General features: G+C 37.9%; 1 protein-coding gene across 3 annotated transcripts in view; it reads right to left on the minus strand.

Moving 5' to 3' along the window:
* The window catches only part of LOC128693782 (trehalase), a 215,551-nt gene that overhangs the window by 12,658 nt on the left and 184,034 nt on the right, over positions 1–18,859 (minus strand). For all 3 annotated transcript variants that reach the window (XM_070091168.1, XM_070091169.1, XM_070091170.1), the window contains exons 9-11: positions 11,208–11,439; positions 5,227–5,352; positions 3,545–3,755 (exon numbers count right to left, since the gene is read on the minus strand). In XM_070091168.1, coding sequence (XP_069947269.1) covers positions 3,545–3,755; positions 5,227–5,352; positions 11,208–11,439 — 569 coding nt within the window. The remainder of the gene's footprint in view (positions 1–3,544; positions 3,756–5,226; positions 5,353–11,207; positions 11,440–18,859) is intronic.

An 18,859-nucleotide genomic window follows, 5' to 3' on the forward strand; every position in this document is an offset into this window, starting at 1 on the left:
TTTTTAAACAATTTATCTCTTGAATCTCTTTTATTGTCACACGCTTCGAAGGCCCTGATTTTTTATTCCCAGCGTTGCTTTTCCTTTAAAAGGCCATGAAGACCTTCGTCAACATTAAGAACCTCTTCTCCATCCCCGGGAGAAGCATGATGACTTGAGCCTCTTGGCTGCCGGGGTCGTCATCTTTTTCCTTTAATATTTCGATAAGACTGTCATAAACGCTGATAATTTCTTCTCTATCCCCGGGAGAGTCGTCTGGAAGAAGCACGACTACCTCCATCACTTGGCTGCCTACCTGGGAGCCCCATTCATCTTCGTCATCCCGGCTTAGGTCACTCCACCCACCCAATTCCGTGTTCCACTCTTCAAACAAGTTGCCGTCCTGACTTAGGTCATTCTGGGTACTCCACCCGCTCAATTCGGAACTCCACTCTCCGTCCCCACCCACCTCGGAGCTCCACCATTCTTCATCGTCGTGTTGGGAGTCCCACCACCAGCTCAATTCGGAGCTCGACTTTTCGTATTCGTCACCTAGGTAAGAATCTCGGAGAGCCTCCTTTTCTTCTTTGGACCACCTCCACTCGTTGTCACCAGTAGACAGAAGAAACCCAACGTCTTCCTGGAACTAGTCAGTGTCTTCCACATTCTCTTCCTCCTGGCGGAGGTCGTCAGTCTCATCATGGACCTGAGCTCCTTCACTAACATCATTTTCGTCCTCGACGCTGTATTTATCGTTTAGGAGGAGGAGTTGGAGTGATGGGAAGTCAGCTTTCCTTGGCTCAGCAGGGTACTCGACGTCCCTTCTGCTAGATCTCTGGCTGTAGCCTTTCTTTCCCCAAGGCCACCAGAGAACTGAAGTAAGAATAATAATGTATTCAGATTCATTTTTAATTTTTTTAGTTCTGATACACAGTGTTTCCAACACTCAGAGAACCGACATGTTCATAAATTAGACACGTGCAGCTCTTGGGTATCTTTGAGGAAACGTTTTGCCACACAGTGGCTTCATCAGTCCATAGAAAGGAGAATCTTGAAGAACAGGAGGAGAATGAGGTAATCAGTCCCTCAGCCTTGAGTCGATGTGGTCAGTCCATCAATCTTGAACAAATGTGACACCACCTACAACTGCTGCACCTCTCCTGCCTACGGTTTATAAGCTCCTTCTCCGCACTTATGCCGTATTCTATTTAAGATTGATGGACTGACCACATCGACTCAAGGCTGAAGGACTGATTACCTCATTCTCCTCCTGTTCTTCAAGATTCTCCTTTGTATGGACTGATGAAGCCACTGTGTGGCAAAACGTTTCCTCAATAAAGATACCCAAGAGCTGCACATGTCTAATTTATCAACGTGTCGGTTCTCTGACCCATTCATCTACAATCCTGTCAGACACTGCAACTTCTTGGAATCTTAATACTTGGGAATTCTTCGCTTGCCTAACCCTTGGGCACGACCTACTTCCACATTGAACAAATGTGACACCACCTATGACTGCTGCACCTTTCCTGCCTACGGTTTATAAGTTAGGTTAGGTAAGGTTAGTCAGGAAACAGGACAAGTGTTTCCTGACGCAGGCCTTGGTCAGATGATGACCCGCCATTGGAGCTTCTGGTCATCTGACCGAGGCCTTCCGCTGGCTTACCGGTTCACCCCTTTAAAAATTTTCAGTTATAACCATTTGCTTGGTTGGTTGGTTGGTTTGCAGATGATGTGAAGTTAATGAGGAGAATTAAATCGGTCGAGGATCAGGCAGGACTAGAGAGAGACCTGGACAGGCTTCAAGCCTGGTCCAGCAACTGGATCATTGAATTTAACTCTGCCAAATGCAAAGTCATGAAGATTGGGGAAGGGCAAAGAAGACCGCATAGTACAGTCTAGGTGGCAAAAGACTTCAAACCTCTCTCGAAGAAAAAGATCTTTAGGGTGAGTATAATTCCGAGCACATCTCCTGAGGGGCACATCAACGAGATAACTGCTGCAGCATACGGGCGTCTGGCAAACCTAAGAATATTGTTCCAATACCTCAGTACTTAAGAACAGCATTCCAGTACCTCAGTAAGGAATTGTTCAAGACTCTGTTATACGTCAGGCCTATACAAGAGTATGCAGCACCAGTTTGGAGTCCACACCTGGTGAAGCACGTCAAGAATTTAGATAAAATGCAAAGGTTTGCAACAAGACTAGTCCCAGAGCTAAGGGAATTGTCCTTCCTATGAAGAAAGGTTAAGGGAAACCTGCCTGACGACATTGGAGGACAGGAAGGTCGGGGGAAACATGATAAAGACAAATCAAATGCTGCGAGGAATTGACAAGGTGGACAAAGACAGGATATTCCAGAGATGGGACACTGAAACAAGGTCACAATTGGAAGTTGAAGACTCCTATGAGTCAAAGGGATGTTAGGAAGTATTTCTTCAGTCACAGAGTTGTCAGGAAGTGGAATAGCCTAGAAAGTGACGTAATGGAGGCAGGAACCATACATAGTTTTAAGACGAGGTTTGATAAAGCTCAAGGAAGCTGGGAGAGAGAGGACCTATTAGCAATCAGTGAAGAGGCAGGCTCAGGAGGTGTGACTCGACCCCTGCAACCACAAATAAGTGAATATAGGTGAGTACAAGAGTACCAATGTTTGAATTATTCACAAGAACAATATGCTTATGTAATTCACAGACAATCACACTTTATGGCACTGAAAGGCATAAAACTTGTAATCAAAGAGAACAACAGAACCAAAATAAATAAAACTTCATATCTATAAACTGGAGCACAGGATAAAATACTTGAGAAAGCCTTTCAGGCAGCCTTAAAATAAATTTACGATTATTAGACAATTAGACAGATATAAATAAATGCTATAGCTTGCCTTTTGACATTTAAATAATGTAAAAATTTGGTATGTAAATTATAAAATTTTGAGATCTTGTCTACCAGTTTCGTTAACCATTTGCATCTGGGAATACTGAGGTAGACAATATGTTTTCTTAATACATATATGTTGAAACAGAGATGATAGTATGGACATCAGCATGAATGCTAATATTATTTGGATCAACAGGAATTAAATCAGGTCTGTGTGCTTTTTTGACTATATTTTCGAAGCGGATGGCTGAAGGGTAATTTTTTGCACCTTCTGGAAGGACGTTCCAAGAGCAGAATAAAATTAGTACATATGAAGGAGGATAGTTTCAATAAGATAAGCTTTGAATTTTAACTTTTATTGGATTTTGTATGTGACTTTTGCTGGCAGTCAAGTAGAGAGTACATGTAAGTAATATCTGCTCTGATGATGTATAAGCTTTGTTGTGGAAACTTTGCACGACTTATACTTTCGAGTGTCTAGCACTTGTGAAAAATATAGAATTAATATTGAATAATTAAAACATACCTTTCCCTTTGGGGGAGTCATTAATGAAGCTCTCTGGATCCAAATAACTGGAGCAATTGTGCCTTTACCTACGATCAAAACTAATCATCGTTTATTCCCCAGGAGTTGAATGACCTTAATGGGTATAGCATTCCCTGATTATATAATAATGCCTACCTTCTCAAACATGGAATGTGGCTTTGACTGTAGGTATGCTTCCCAGTTGGTCCTGATCCACTTCTCAGCCAACTTGAAGGATAAACTCTCAGCCTCGTGGTGGATAGAGCGTGCTTCATACAACCCCATGATGATCAAATGTTGTAGTGGTGCCCATGCATTAGGATAGTCCCACTGTTGGCCGCTGTTCTCAAGAGAGGTGGGCACACCACTGCAATTGGAAAAAGAATTTTAAAAAATCATCATGATACTGGTGACTGACTTGAATTAGGACTTTTCTCCCAATTCTTGGTTCACATTTGATATTTCCGTTCCCCTCTCTTCTCTAGGTATTTTAAGACCCCTTCGAGTTGAGCACTTCTCCATCCATATAATATAAGAAGATGTGAATAAAGGCTTACTGTGCCTGTAACATTCTCTTCTGGGATGCATTGGAACCTGAGTCAGTCAAGAATGCTTTAAAAAAGCTTAAAAAATATAAGGAGTGTGCTAAACTTGGGGATTATATGACACTGTAATGCATTTCTTTATTCTGACATTTTGCTCAGTACTGAGCTTCATCAAGTCATACCTGAGGATGCATTCAGTACATATCATTATATGAATGAGAAAGTTAAGGCTTAAGAATGAAAGTAGACTTATTGTTAATATGTATCAGGGATGTGCATGAAGAGTGGGATCAACTGCATGCTTATCTTAGCGTATGGAAAAAGAACATTTGTTTGAAGTCTATCATTAGTACTGTCATGACAACTGAAAAATAGCATGGTGGTACCTCTAATAAATGTCCTGAACTGTGAAAAATGTTAATCCACATCTTGTAGGTACCAGCATATCATTTTTCATGTCAGAGGGGGGCCTATGTGGATTTTCGAAATAAAATGAGCCTTTGTTTTGGTGAATAGTGTTAATGGTTTGAACTGTTTTATTTATTTATTTAGAACTGTGCATAAAGGTTCTCCTACAATATCTGATTCAAAATATGAGCCATTTTCATTTCATCTTTTAGAAGTATAAAAAGTATTTGAAAAGAGTTCACTCAAATTATACATTGAAAGATGTGATATCTTGATATCTGGAATATGGGAAAAAAATATACCGGAAAATTTTTCATTTAAGATTAAGTTTTAATAGCCATACTGGATTTGCTCTCTCCTCCCTTGGTTCAAACCTTGTTTATCATTTTCTCCATTAAGAGAGGGAAATGTGATGAGGGCAGCTCTTAATCTATGAAATAGGACCTCTGCTCCAATTCCTTGAATTGAGTCTGAGAGCCTTCCAATCCCTCAGGCAGTGTATGACCCCTACTGGTTTAGTGCCTACCCATGAATGTAATAATAATCTACCATTCCCTTGTCTCTGTATGACCCCTACCCCTCAAGGAAGGTTCCTTGATGTTGGTGAGGGGCTCTTGATTTAAGGAATTGAATCTGTGCTCCAGTTCCCCGAATTAAGCCTGAATGCCTTCCACATCCCCCCCCAGGCGCTGTATAATCCTCCGGGTTTAGCGCTTCCCCCTTGATTATAATAATAATAATGTATGACCCCTACGGGTTTAGTGATTCAGTGCTTCTAGAAAATATATATATAATCAAGAGCCAATATGCATAAGTAGCCCTCTTGAGTTGTGATGATTGAATAATACATCCACAAAAGCCTGAGAAAGAGATCTCAGTACTTACCTTGGGTATTCCAGTACATCAATTTTCTTGAGGTACTTGATGACAGCTTCAATGGTGCGTGCACGGGAGTTCTCCTGGCCATAACATCCACTCCAGATGGGATGAATGTTGGACAGATAGAAGTACCTTCAAAAGACAAATGTGTTAGACAAAAGTTCCTTTCTGTGTTTCTTTAATATTCTTTGGTAAGTTTAAGATGAGATAAACTTGAGCTATACACAATATTTAGATGAGAACTTTTTCATTTAAACAAGGTGAAAGCTTCCTATGATGCTGTAAATAGCCTACTTTTTTTTTTTGAAGGTAAACTAAACACAAACAAAATATTTAGTTAATATGTCAACATCATTAAAAAATAAATGAAAATTGCCAATAGCTTAAGTTAAAACTTTCAAAATTCAGAATCTTACCTCTATCAGTTTATGTACTTTCGAAATTAATAAGCTTCAATATTATAAAGCACTAAGTATTATTTTGCAATCGTCCACAAAATAGATACTAGGTACATAAATTAGCCGACATAACAGCAAAAAGAAGTTAATTTATTCACTGCATGAGTCATCAGGTCTCAGCCTACAGTTTTTACTCACACTCACTATCAATGATCCCTCCAAGTAAGTGTAGATTTAAATCAAACCTGATAATGTCCCATGCCTTAGGCTCTGTGCAACCCTTATGAGTGTAGTGCTTCCCAGTGAATAATATGTAGTGATACTGCTCCTGTGGGGAGCAGCACCAGGATAATACTGCACCACCTCTCGGGGCCCTTAACAACAGCAGCAGCTTGGTGTGTGTCATGGGCGCCAACACATGGTGTGTGATTCTCTTCTCTTTTATCCATATATTAGTGATGCAGATTACATGGCGAGTTTAAATATGTGGCCTGTAGTTATAACTTTTCTCTTGACATATGCAAGACATCACCCTCCCTGTAGAAGCAGTTATTAGATGTACTAGTCATTATATTTTGTTGTTGCAGAAGTACTATGAAGATTCTATGTTCAATAAAGCCTAGAGATAAGGCCTGTGTTTCTATCACAACAATTTATTGAACATAGAATCTTGGGCTACCCGGTGGTGATCCTGCACTAGACTACATCACAACATCCTTGGAGGCAAAGAAGGGAATGTATGAGAGTATAGTTTTACCAACGCTCTTATATGGGTGTGAAGCATGGGTGATGAATGTTGCAGCGAGGAGAAGGCTGGAGGCAGTGGAGATGTCATGTCTGAGGGCAATGTGTGGTGTGAATATAATGCAGAGAATTCGTAGTTTGGAAGTTAGGAGGAGGTGCGGGATTACCAAAACTGTTGTCCAGAGGGCTGAGGAAAGCTTGTTGAGGTGGTTCAGACATGTAGAGAGAATGGAGTGAAACAGAGTGACTTCAAGAGTGTATCAGTCTGTAGTGGAAGGAAGGCGGGGTAGGGGTCGGCCTAGGAAAGGTTGGAGGGAGGGGGTAAAGGAGGTTTCGTGTGCGAGGGGCTTGGACTTCCAGCAGGCATGCGTGAGCGTGTTTGATAGGAGTGAATGGAGACAAATGGTTTTTAATACTTGACGTGCTGTTGGAGAGTGAGCAAAGTAATATTTATGAAGGGGTTCAGGGAAACCGGCAGGCCGGACTTGAGTCCTGGAGATGGGAAGTACAGTGCCTGCACTCTGAAGGAGGGGTGTTAATGTTGCAGTTTAAAAACTGTAGTGTAAAGCACCCTTCTGGCAAGACAGTGATGGAGTGAATGATGGTGAAAGTTTTTCTTTTTCGGGCCACCCTGCCTTGGTGGGAATCGGCCAGTGTGAATAAAAAAAAATGGAGCGTTTACTGAAACCTGAGAGGCTAGGCTGTGACTCCAACTTATCAACGGCTGCTCAGGTATGGAAGCACTGGTTTAAGACTTTCGAAAACTTCTTGGGAACCCTTCCTAAAAAAGATCTAGATAAACTAAGTCTGCTCATCAATTTTGTGTCACCTAAAATATATGAGGCTATTTCTGAGTGTAATACCTATGAAGATGCTATCAAAACCCTCAAGTCTCAGTATATTAAACCTACAAATGAAATCTTCGCACGCTATCGCCTTGCAACTCGCCGCCAGCAGATTGATGAGTCCTTAGAGGAATACCTTCAAGCACTGAAAATTTTAGGTAAGGACTCTCACTTCCAAGCAGTGACAGCTACTCAGTATTGTGAAGATTCCATCAGGGATGCTTTTATCAGTGGCCTGCAATCACCAATAATAAGGCAGCGTTTATTGGAGAATAAAACTCTCGACTTAGCCACTGCCTTTGACCAGGCAAGAGCTCTAGATTCAGCCCAGAAGAGTTCTGAAGTATACAGTACCACTCAGCCTTCTCGAGTGGTAAGTGCTGCAATTCCTGACCAAGACTCTTGCAATGAAGTTACTGTGGAACCTGCCTCAGTGACAGCAGCAGCAGGTACGGTGTGTTTCTTTTGTGGTTTTTCAAGACATCCACGTCCAAAGTGCCCTGCCCGTGAAGCAATGTGCCATAAATGCCACAAGAAAGGTCACTCTGCTAAAGTATGTCATGCTAATGCATCAACAAGAGCTAATGCCTCCACACATTCCAGTTATCATGCGACTCTAGCAACAGTGACTTCTGCGGCTACTCCAAATTCACTGTCAAAGGCAGTTGTGAAAGTATTCATCAAAGGAACAGAAGTAGATGGTCTTATTGATAGTGGCAGCTCAGAGAGTTTCATCAACCTTGACTTAGTTAAACGCCACTCCTTGACTGTACATCACTCATCAGGTATCGTTTCCATGGCATCAACATCTCTCTCTATTCAGACCTTAGGGTTTTGTAAGGTAAATCTCAGAGATAATGGAAAGGATTATCAAGATGTACATTTAGCTATTCTGCCACAACTGTGCTCTGATGTTATCCTTGGTCAGGATTTTCAGAAGCTGCATGGTAGTGTTACCTTAACATATGGAGGTGAACTGCCTCCTCTCGTTGTCTGTGGACTTAGCACTTTAAGGGTAGACCCACCGAAGCTGTTTGCAAATCTTACCGCGGATTGCCATCCTATATCAGCTAAGTCACGCCGCTATTCTTATGAGGATCGGATGTTCATTGAGAAAGAAACTCAGAGGCTGCTGAAGGAGGGTATTATAGAACCGAGTAATTCCCCTTGGCATGCACAGGTTGTTGTTGTTAAGGATGATTATAGGAAAATGAGACTGGCTATCGATTACTCTGAGACAATCAACAAATTTACACTTCTTTGTGGGTACCCTCTACCTCGAATTGATACAGTGAACAAAATTGCTCAGTACTATGTGTTTAGAACAACTGATCTACAGAGTGCTTATCATCAAGTCCCTATAAGGAATGAAGATAAACCATACACAGCATTTCAGGCTAGTGAGGGCCAGTCTGTATCAGTTTACCAGAGTCCCTTTTGGAGTCACCAATGGGGTAGCCTGCTTCCAACGAATTATGGATTCACTCATTCAGGAAGAGCAACTCATGGGAACGTATGTGTATTTAGATAATGTTACCATTTGTGGCAAGGCCCAGGAGGAACATGATGCAAACCTTGATAAGTTTTTGGAAGCCACCAAGAAGAAAAATATCAGTTACAATGAGGAAAAGTGCTCTTTTTCAACTAAAAGGCTTAGCATCCTTGGTTATGTAGTGGAAGGAGGTTCAATATTCCCAGACCCTGAACGACTACGACCTCTATGGGAACTTCCAATGCCTCAAGACAAAAAGTCACTCCGAAGAACTCTTGGTCTCTTTGCTTATTACTCACAATGGAACTACAACTATTCAAGTAAAGTCCGCCCATTGAGTGCTGCCACATTTCCTGTGACAAAGGAAGCAGAAGCTGCTTTCCATACTCTCAAACAGGACATTGAAAACTCAGTAGTTCAAGCCATTGATGAGTCCCTACCATTTAAAGTGGAAACGGACGCATCTGACATTGCCATTGCTGCAGTCTTATCTCAGGCAGGACGACCTAGCCTTCTTTTCGAGAACTTTTCAAGGATCAGAGAAGTGTTACACTGCTGTAGAAAAGGAAGCCCAGGCCATCATAGAAGCAGTTCGCCACTGGAGGTATTATTTAACTGGTAGACATTTCACCATAGGGACTGACCAACGGTCCATGATGTATATGTTCGACAAGAAGCACAAAAGTAGGATAAAGAACGACAAGATATTACGTTGGAGGATGGAACTATCGTGTTATGACTTTGGTATTCTGTACCGACCGGGTCAAGAGAACATCTCACCTGATGCATTCTCTAGGTCCCACTGTGGAGCAGCATGTCATGGTTTGCAATCTCTCTCAGCACTCCACAAGGCTTTGTGTCACCCAGGAGTTACGCGCCTGTACCATTTTGTCAAATGAAAGAACATGCCCTACTCAGTGGAAGATGTGCGACAAGAGATCAGAGTATGCAGAGTATGTGCAGAGTGCAAGCCAAACTTTCATCAGCCAGAGAAGACTCATCTCATAAAATCCACACAGCCTTTCGAGAGACTGAATATAGATTTCAAAGGACCTCTACCAAGCATAAATCAGAATAGATATTTCCTTAACATAGTAGATGAATATTCAAGGTTTCCCTTTGTTTTCCCCTGTGCAAATATGACTGCTTCAACTGTTACTAGTTGTCTTTCACAGTTCTCTATTTTTGGTATGCCAGCTTATATCCATTCAGACAGGGGATCCTCGTTCATGAGTAATGAACTTCAGGAGTTTTTGGCTCGCAAAAGTATTGCCTGCAGCAGAACAACAAGCTACAACCCTCAAGGCAATGGTCAAGTGGTGCGGTTCAATGGTACTATATGGAAGGCAGTTACAATGACATTGAAGTCGTGCAATCTACCTGTTTAGCACTGGCAAACTGTCCTACCTGATGCTCTTCACTCTATTAGATCATTGCTGTGCACAGCTACTAATGCAACCCCTCATGAAAGACTCCTCAACTATTCACGTCATTCCTCTACGGGAGCCTCCATGCCCACTTGGTTATGAAATCCTGGACCCATTCTCCTGAAGAGTCACCATAGGATGAACAAGACGGATCCTTTAGTGGAAGAGGTAGAGCTCCTGCAAGGTAATCCACATTACGCCCACATTCGCTACCAAAATGGTGAAGAGACTACAGTATCTACAAGACATTTAGCCCCAGTTGAAATCCCCATTAGTGTGGAATCTCAAGATACACCAATAGATGCGAAAGATGCTTCGTTTTCTCCTGGAAAACCCCTTGAGACTACCCCTATGGAAATAGAGGATTCTGCTCCAGCAGTTAGTCAAACCCCACTGGAAAATATTGAACCTGGTGAAGAGGCTCAAGGGCTACGAAGGTCGGGACGTATACGTCGCCCACCTAACAGTTTGGGAAATTACTGTCTCTGATATTTTAGAAGGGGGAGATTGTAGTGATACTGCTCCTGTGGGGAGCAGCAGCAGGATAATACTGCACCACCTCTCGGGGCCCTTAACAACAACAGCAGCTTGGTGTGTGTCATGGGCTCCAACACATGGTGTGTGATTCTCTTCTCTTATATCCATATATTAGTGATGCAGATTACATGGGGAGTTTAAACATGTGGCCTGTAGTTATAACTTTTCTCTTGACATATGCAAGACACCACCCTCCCTGTAGAAGCAGTTATTAGATGTACTAGTCATTATATTTTGTTATTGCAGAAGTACTATGAAGATTCTATGTTCAATAAAGCCTAGAGACAAGGCCTGTGTTTCTATCACAACATAATACAATAATTTCACTATGTTAATCACAAATAAAAATCCTGCACACGTCTACTGGAATAAGAGAAAAAATGTTTGAAACATAGCACCCTTGCCTTTGTGCTGACAGAGGGCCCTTAATTAACCAAAGGAACTAGAGCTTCCACTTCCTTCGGAACACACTGGATTACCTTCCATACCCCAGGAGCTGTGTAACGTTCATGGGTTAACAATTACACAGCAACTCCATCCTTACCTTCTCTTTCCCTCTGCACTTGCGTCATAGTCATACCAAGTTCCATCTGTTTTATCCCAAAATATTTTGGCCATAGTTTCATTCTTCCGATGGGCTACGTCTTCGTAATACTTCTTCATGGTGTAATTGCCCAGTTTATTGTAAAATTGACTGAGAATTCTTGCATTCATACACAGAAGGCTGTTAAGGTCCACGGGAACAATTGATGTTACTTTTAAATCTTTCATTGTGCCTGAAATATAAATTCTCAATTAATATGTATCAAAGATTACATGGTAATTTATCACAAAATTTTCAAAGGCTCATTTGAAAAACAAGAATTTGTTTTATAATGCAACTGAAAGCAATTTACAACTTAAGCGTAATTACAAGAAAAATACTAGCAGCAATATTTCAAACCTAAATAAGCTAATAATTAATGACAACAGTTATCCACATTATGTTACATATATGTATTATGAAATATTTAAATTCGTCATCAGTGGCGCAGTATAATGGAAACTCGAGACGCTTCATCAGAATACGTAAATAATTATGCATAATAAAGAGATAAAAATTACAAATTTTTCATCAGTTTCTATATAGATCTCTGAAAGCTGTAAACATTTACAGTGTTTGATCTCTGCCATAAGTTAACAGCAAATATTTGGGTTCAACACTTCAAACCAAATTGTTCACTATGTTAATTACAGTCAAGTGTTCATACCTCCAATACTGGAACTTAAGTTTAAGTAACTCGCTGTCATTGCTAAATGCACTATAATAAATAAATTTAAGAAGCTGTACACAAATTCATACATCAATCAGAACTGCATAAAAAATCCTTGTGTAGTTTAATATTGCTATATTGCTGTAATATTAAATTGTAGGGTACCTGAAAGAACATGTTCCTAGAATCTAAAGCTTTCTGCATACAAAGCATATTTTTTTTTTCATAAAGTGCTAAACTCGTAAAGATCATACAACTCCTGATATCCTGATATGTCAGCCTTGTTGCGAGGTGAGAAGAGGAATGGGGTCAAATTCTTCACAGGTCGGCCGAGATTGAAACGAGATTGCACTCGATTTCTGGCGATGTAGCTTCTTGAGAATTTCCTGATGCTGACGGCATGTAGTAAGGAACGATTAAATCATTTTCGGTTAACCACACGCCATAAGTGTTCCTGATGATTCTGTAGCATGTGGTAGTTTCCACTGATTCATCTTTATAGAGAATCACTGGTGTAGTGGAATAAGGCACCATAATTCTGATTTTTTTATTTGGCTTGGAGACGAGAAGTATACCTAGAGTCTACTGAAGGTCGTTCTGAGGGTAAACCAGGCTGTTACTGCTGATGGCATGCAATCCAACATATGAACCACAGCATGGCTGATCGGACACTGACCTTAGATGTCCGTCCAGTTCTCTCTAGACGGCAGCCAGGGGTCTATTGGCAATTCCCCTTAAGTTTGGTAGGGAGCTGTTGAGCCGTCTTTGGCCTCGGAGACTTACTGTGTTTTCTATTAGTGTTATCATGGCATCCCTACTTGTCAATGAAAAGTATGTAGCACCGTCTGCCTGGGTTAGAATCCTTCACAAGTTAGCTGTGATTAAAAATGTTATCTTCGTGCAATAGTTATCACTGAGAAATAATGATCAACAAAGTGTGTATATTAGCATGATATCTCTTGTTCTGTTATCTAAATCATCGCCTTTTTGATGATGGCCAAAGTGCCGTTTTTTCAAGACGATCTTTTCTGATACCCCCGAAGTGTTGGTTTCTCCTGACTGTCTTTTCTGTTTCATCCATAGAGAGATGTGTTTCTGTTTATAAATTATGACAGTTTTTTGTAAATAACTTGTACACTTGCAAGCGGAAACTGTAGACGACCTTTCGACTTGTCCTGGACCATTATCAAGCCACAAGTGAGCGAGAAAATTGAAAGAACAGACGAGAGAAAATTTATCTTGAATCACTTCTTCAGGTATTTTCATTGCCAAGGATTAAGACACTGCACCTTTACACACTGAACTGGATCTGTCACTTGTCGGTCCATGACATTTGCTTGTCCAAATTTATCTGAAGATCAATGTTATCCTCTTCCGCCTATTCTGTCTCCAGCTAAGTCTTGATATTAGTATTCAAGTACACTTAAAGACCCATGTTCACTCCATAGGCTTCAAAACTAACCAGCCAATTAAAGAATAAATCATTGTTTATTCTTTTATTTATATCATATTTATCAACGATATTATGTGGGACACTTAGAGCAGAGGTTCAATAAACACTAGTGGCAAAGACGAACCCTTATGTAAAATAAAAGCTATGATTCGATCTCATGAAGGGAAGGTGATGGTACGTAGATACTAGTGAAATGTCCTCGATCTTAAGAATTGTAGTGAATTTTCCCTTCAGTGAATCAAACTTTATTTCTTCCCATTTCCCAAACGTTGTATGACTCTTACGATTTTAGCGCTTCCCAATAAAAATAATAATCGGCCTTTCACTAATGTCATACTCAGCAAGCATTTTAAGAGTAAATAATCAAAGGACTACTTTAAATAAACCATTTGAATCTGTCTAGACTGAAAGCAAAATACATTAAGAATTACCGTGTGGAAATTTTCTTGTCTGACTTACTATTTTATTAACAATACTTTTCAACATTTGCTAACATCCTAATTTTTATTTACATTAATATTAAATGTTATAAATTTTTGAGCTTTAGGAAATAACTGAAGCCTCCTTAACTTTAACTATGTTCCAAATAGAGGAGATTTTTTTAACAGAGTAATAGTACATATCCTCCAAAAGATGGCATAAATCGGATTCAAATGGAATACTGCCGACCAGTGAAGAATATGCACATTACTGCATGACAAACTTTATTTGGGACAACAATTTGCTCTGTGTAGAGTTGTACACTTGGCCCAGAGCTCAAGGGTTTTAGCTATGTGGAGAAACTAATTAGATAAACCTGATGACATGAGAAGACAGAAGGACCTGGGGGTGAAATTATCATAACGAAAAAAATAATACTGAGAGGAGTCGATAGGCTGACAATATCTTAGAGGTAGGAATCAGGTACACAAGGGTACAGCCAAAGTTAAAAAAACAGTTGATCACAGATTTCATTAGTACATCTTGTTATAGATCTGCACAGAGCGAAACATTGTCCTGCTAAAAACTTGTTCTGGAAGTTGTATTTTTTCATCAAGGCATAAATTACTGTTATTTCCCCATAGGCTGATGAATAAGCAAGCAGAAGCTTATAATGTTACTGATGCCTCACCCATGTTCCTCAAACTTGTATCTGGTGTCACCTCCATCTTGTAAATCCCAACGAGCCCAATCAGTATTACTACAGGAGAGGACTTTGCCTGCAGCAGCCATCGACACATGAGGCAAAGTGAGAGTATATACACGATAACTGCAACGAGTGCACGTAAGCCAAATGCAGCCGAAGAAACTAATCAAACGGAACAGTTAGTAAAGCCAAACCAGTGAGTTAAAAAGAAGACATATTTTGACTAAGCAAAACACTGTTTTTGCCCAATAGTCTTTAAAAAACAAGTAAAAACTTATCCTAATATGGTATTTACCTGTCTTCCGGATTCGTAAGTCCCTTAACTCATACAAGGAGAATATTTTACAGAGACGAATGAAACGTCAAAACATAAAGCAATTATTTTTTACCAGCTATAAATAACATAAGTATTTTGAAAATAAGTTCGCTTTTTACCTTACCTGGTGGTTCACACTTTCACTCACCCACTGACTATAAACCCAGAAATACGAATCTTAATCTTAAAATAATGAATCCTAACTAGTCATAAGTTTGCCTATGATACTCCAATATAGACACTATGTATTGTGCCAAAACAAAAGCATTCACATTGCTAAACTCACAAACTATAATGTAGTCACTTAGCCTTAATACCATAATCTGTAATAATTTAAAGTTTAAAATTTATCTAAGTCTGCCCGAAATGCCTAGCCATCCTAGGTGTCCTAGTGGCCCCCTCTGTAATTAGTATTTTAAAAACATGTAAACCACACAATATTCAAAATCTGTAAACCCCACATTGTAATCCTCATAGAGAATAAACTTGATTATTATATGGCAACAATTAAGACTCAAAATACTTATCATGAATTTTAGATAATCATCGTAAATATCTAATTACTTTTGCAATCTAATCAATTAAACCTAACCAATATAACTGAGGAATATAAATTTCCTTAAAATTCAATGATCACCTTATGATGTAAGTTTGGATATGACAACACATTATGCAGAACAAGAGGAGAGCTTTATCAACTCTAAATACTGTCTTTACATCCGTGCCTATTGGCATAACACTTCTACATCCGTGTTGTATGTATGTTATTTAAAGCTGGAAAAAATTACGTCTTGACTGATCATCAAAATGTTAGGAACAGTATTTGTTAACTTAAGAACCAGGCGACAGGTTGGCTGCGGTAATGGTGACTTGTTAAACAAAGCAACCTATCTCACTTATTATTATTAAAGATTCGCCGGTATTCTCCCGGCCCGGGCTTTTTCCAAGTGGTGGCCCGGCTTTGGCTCCCTCTTCAGGGAGTGTCTGAAACCGAAGTCTCCCATGGGAGGAGACACAAGTACCTCCTCATCTTTGGGACCAACTGTCCCCAGGCCTAGCCACAAGCTAGGCCTCTCTGGTTTGCCATCTCCGCCCCAAGGGGGCTAATGGGAATGACAGTCTTATGAGCTAAAGGCTCGGGCTCAGGCACCTACCCTACCCTAGAATGGTTAGGCATGGTGTCGATACCTATCTCACTTTCTTGTATACCGGTCTTATTTAAAACACTAACACTAAATGTGATTAAAAAGTAAAATATATATAAACTTTAACGAAAGAATAACTGTTATGAAATGTACACTATAATGTAAAATTAAAGTCTTCTTTTAATGAATTTAATTATGTACAAAAATCAAGCAGTAAGGTTTTCTTATCAAAATGCATGTACGTAAAGCTGTGTTTTTTAAGCATGGAAGCTTCCAGTCTTTATAGGTGAATAAATAACTAACCACTGACCAGGGAACAATAGATGACTAAATAATCTTACTCAAACATGAAAGCTCATATGCATATTTTGCACAACACACAATAATATATATATATATATATATATATATATATATATATATATATATATATATATATATATATATATATATATATATATATATATATATATATATATATATATATATATATATATATATATATATATATATATATACATATATATATATATATATATATATATATATATATATATATATATATATATATATATATATATATATATATATATATATATATATATATATATATATATATATATATATATATATATATATATATATATATATATATATATATATATATATATATATATATATATATATATATATATATATATATATATATATATATATATATATATATATATATATATATATATATATATATATATATATATATATATATATATATATATATATATATATATATATATATATATATATATATATATATATATATATATATATATATATATATATATATATATATATATATATATATATATATATATATATATATATATATATATATATATATATATATATATATATATATATATATATATATATATATATATATATATATATATATATATATATATATATATATATATATATATATATATATATATATATATATATATATATATATATATATATATATATATATATATATATATATATATATATATATATATATATATATATATATATATATATATATATATATATATATATATATATATATATATATATATATATATATATATATATATATATATATATATATATATATATATATATATATATATATATATATATATATATATATATATATATATATATATATATATATATATATATATATATATATATATATATATATATATATATATATATATATATATATATATATATATATATATATATATATATATATATATATATATATATATATATATATATATATATATATATATATATATATATATATATATATATATATATATATATATATATATATATATATATATATATATATATATATATATATATATATATATATATATATATATATATACGTATATATATGTATATATATATATATATATATATATATATATATATATATATATAATATATATATATAAAATATATATATATATATATATATATATATATATATATATATATATATATATATATATATATATATGTATATGTTTTTTTTTATTATCACACTGGCCGATTCCCACCAAGGCAGGGTGGCCCGAAAAAGAAAAACTTTCACCATCATTCACTCCATCACTGTCTTGCCAGAAGGGTGCTTTACACTACAGTTTTTAAACTGCAACATTAACACCCCTCCTTCAGAGTGCAGGCACTGTACTTCCCATCTCCAGGACTCAAGTCCGGCCTGCCGGTTTCCCTGAACCCCTTCATAAATGTTACTTTGCTCACACTCCAACAGCACGTCAAGTATTAAAAACCATTTGTCTCCATTCACTCCTATCAAACACGCTCACGCATGCCTGCTGGAAGTCCAAGCCCCTCGCACACAAAACCTCCTTTACCCCCTCCCTCCAACCTTTCCTAGGCCGACCCCTACCCCGCCTTCCTTCCACTACAGACTGATACACTCTTGAAGTCATTCTGTTTCGCTCCATTCTCTCTACATGTCCGAACCACCTCAACAACCCTTCCTCAGCCCTCTGGACAACAGTTTTGGTAATCCCGCACCTCCTCCTAACTTCCAAACTACGAATTCTCTGCATTATATTCACACCACACATTGCCCTCAGACATGACATCTCCACTGCCTCCAGCCTTCTCCTCGCTGCAACATTCATCACCCATGCTTCACACCCATATAAGAGCGTTGGTAAAACTATACTCTCATACATTCCCCTCTTTGCCTCCAAGGACAAAGTTCTTTGTCTCCACAGACTCCTAAGTGCACCACTCACTGTTTTCCCCTCATCAATTCTATGATTCACCTCATCTTTCATAGACCCATCCGCTGACACGTCCACTCCCAAATATCTGAATACATTCACCTCCTCCATACTCTCTCCCTCCAATCTGATATTCAATCTTTCATCACCTAATCTTTTTGTTATCCTCATAACCTTACTCTTTCCTGTATTCACCTTTAATTTTCTTCTTTTGCACACCCTACCAAATTCATCCACCAATCTCTGCAACTTCTCTTCAGAATCTCCCAAGAGCACAGTGTCATCAGCAAAGAGCAGCTGTGACAACTCCCACTTTGTGTGTGATTCTTTATCTTTTAACTCCACGCCTCTTGCCAAGACCCTCGCATTTACTTCTCTTACAACCCCATCTATAAATATATTAAACAACCACGGTGACATCACACATCCTTGTCTAAGGCCTACTTTTACTGGGAAAAAATTTCCCTCTTTCCTACATACTCTAACTTGAGCCTCACTATCCTCGTAAAAACTCTTCACTGCTTTCAGTAACCTACCTCCTACACCATACACTTGCAACATCTGCCACATTGCCCCCCTATCCAC

Source organism: Cherax quadricarinatus, chromosome 34 (assembly GCF_038502225.1).
Source record: "Cherax quadricarinatus isolate ZL_2023a chromosome 34, ASM3850222v1, whole genome shotgun sequence".
In the NCBI taxonomy this organism is placed as follows: Eukaryota; Metazoa; Arthropoda; class Malacostraca; order Decapoda; family Parastacidae; genus Cherax; species Cherax quadricarinatus.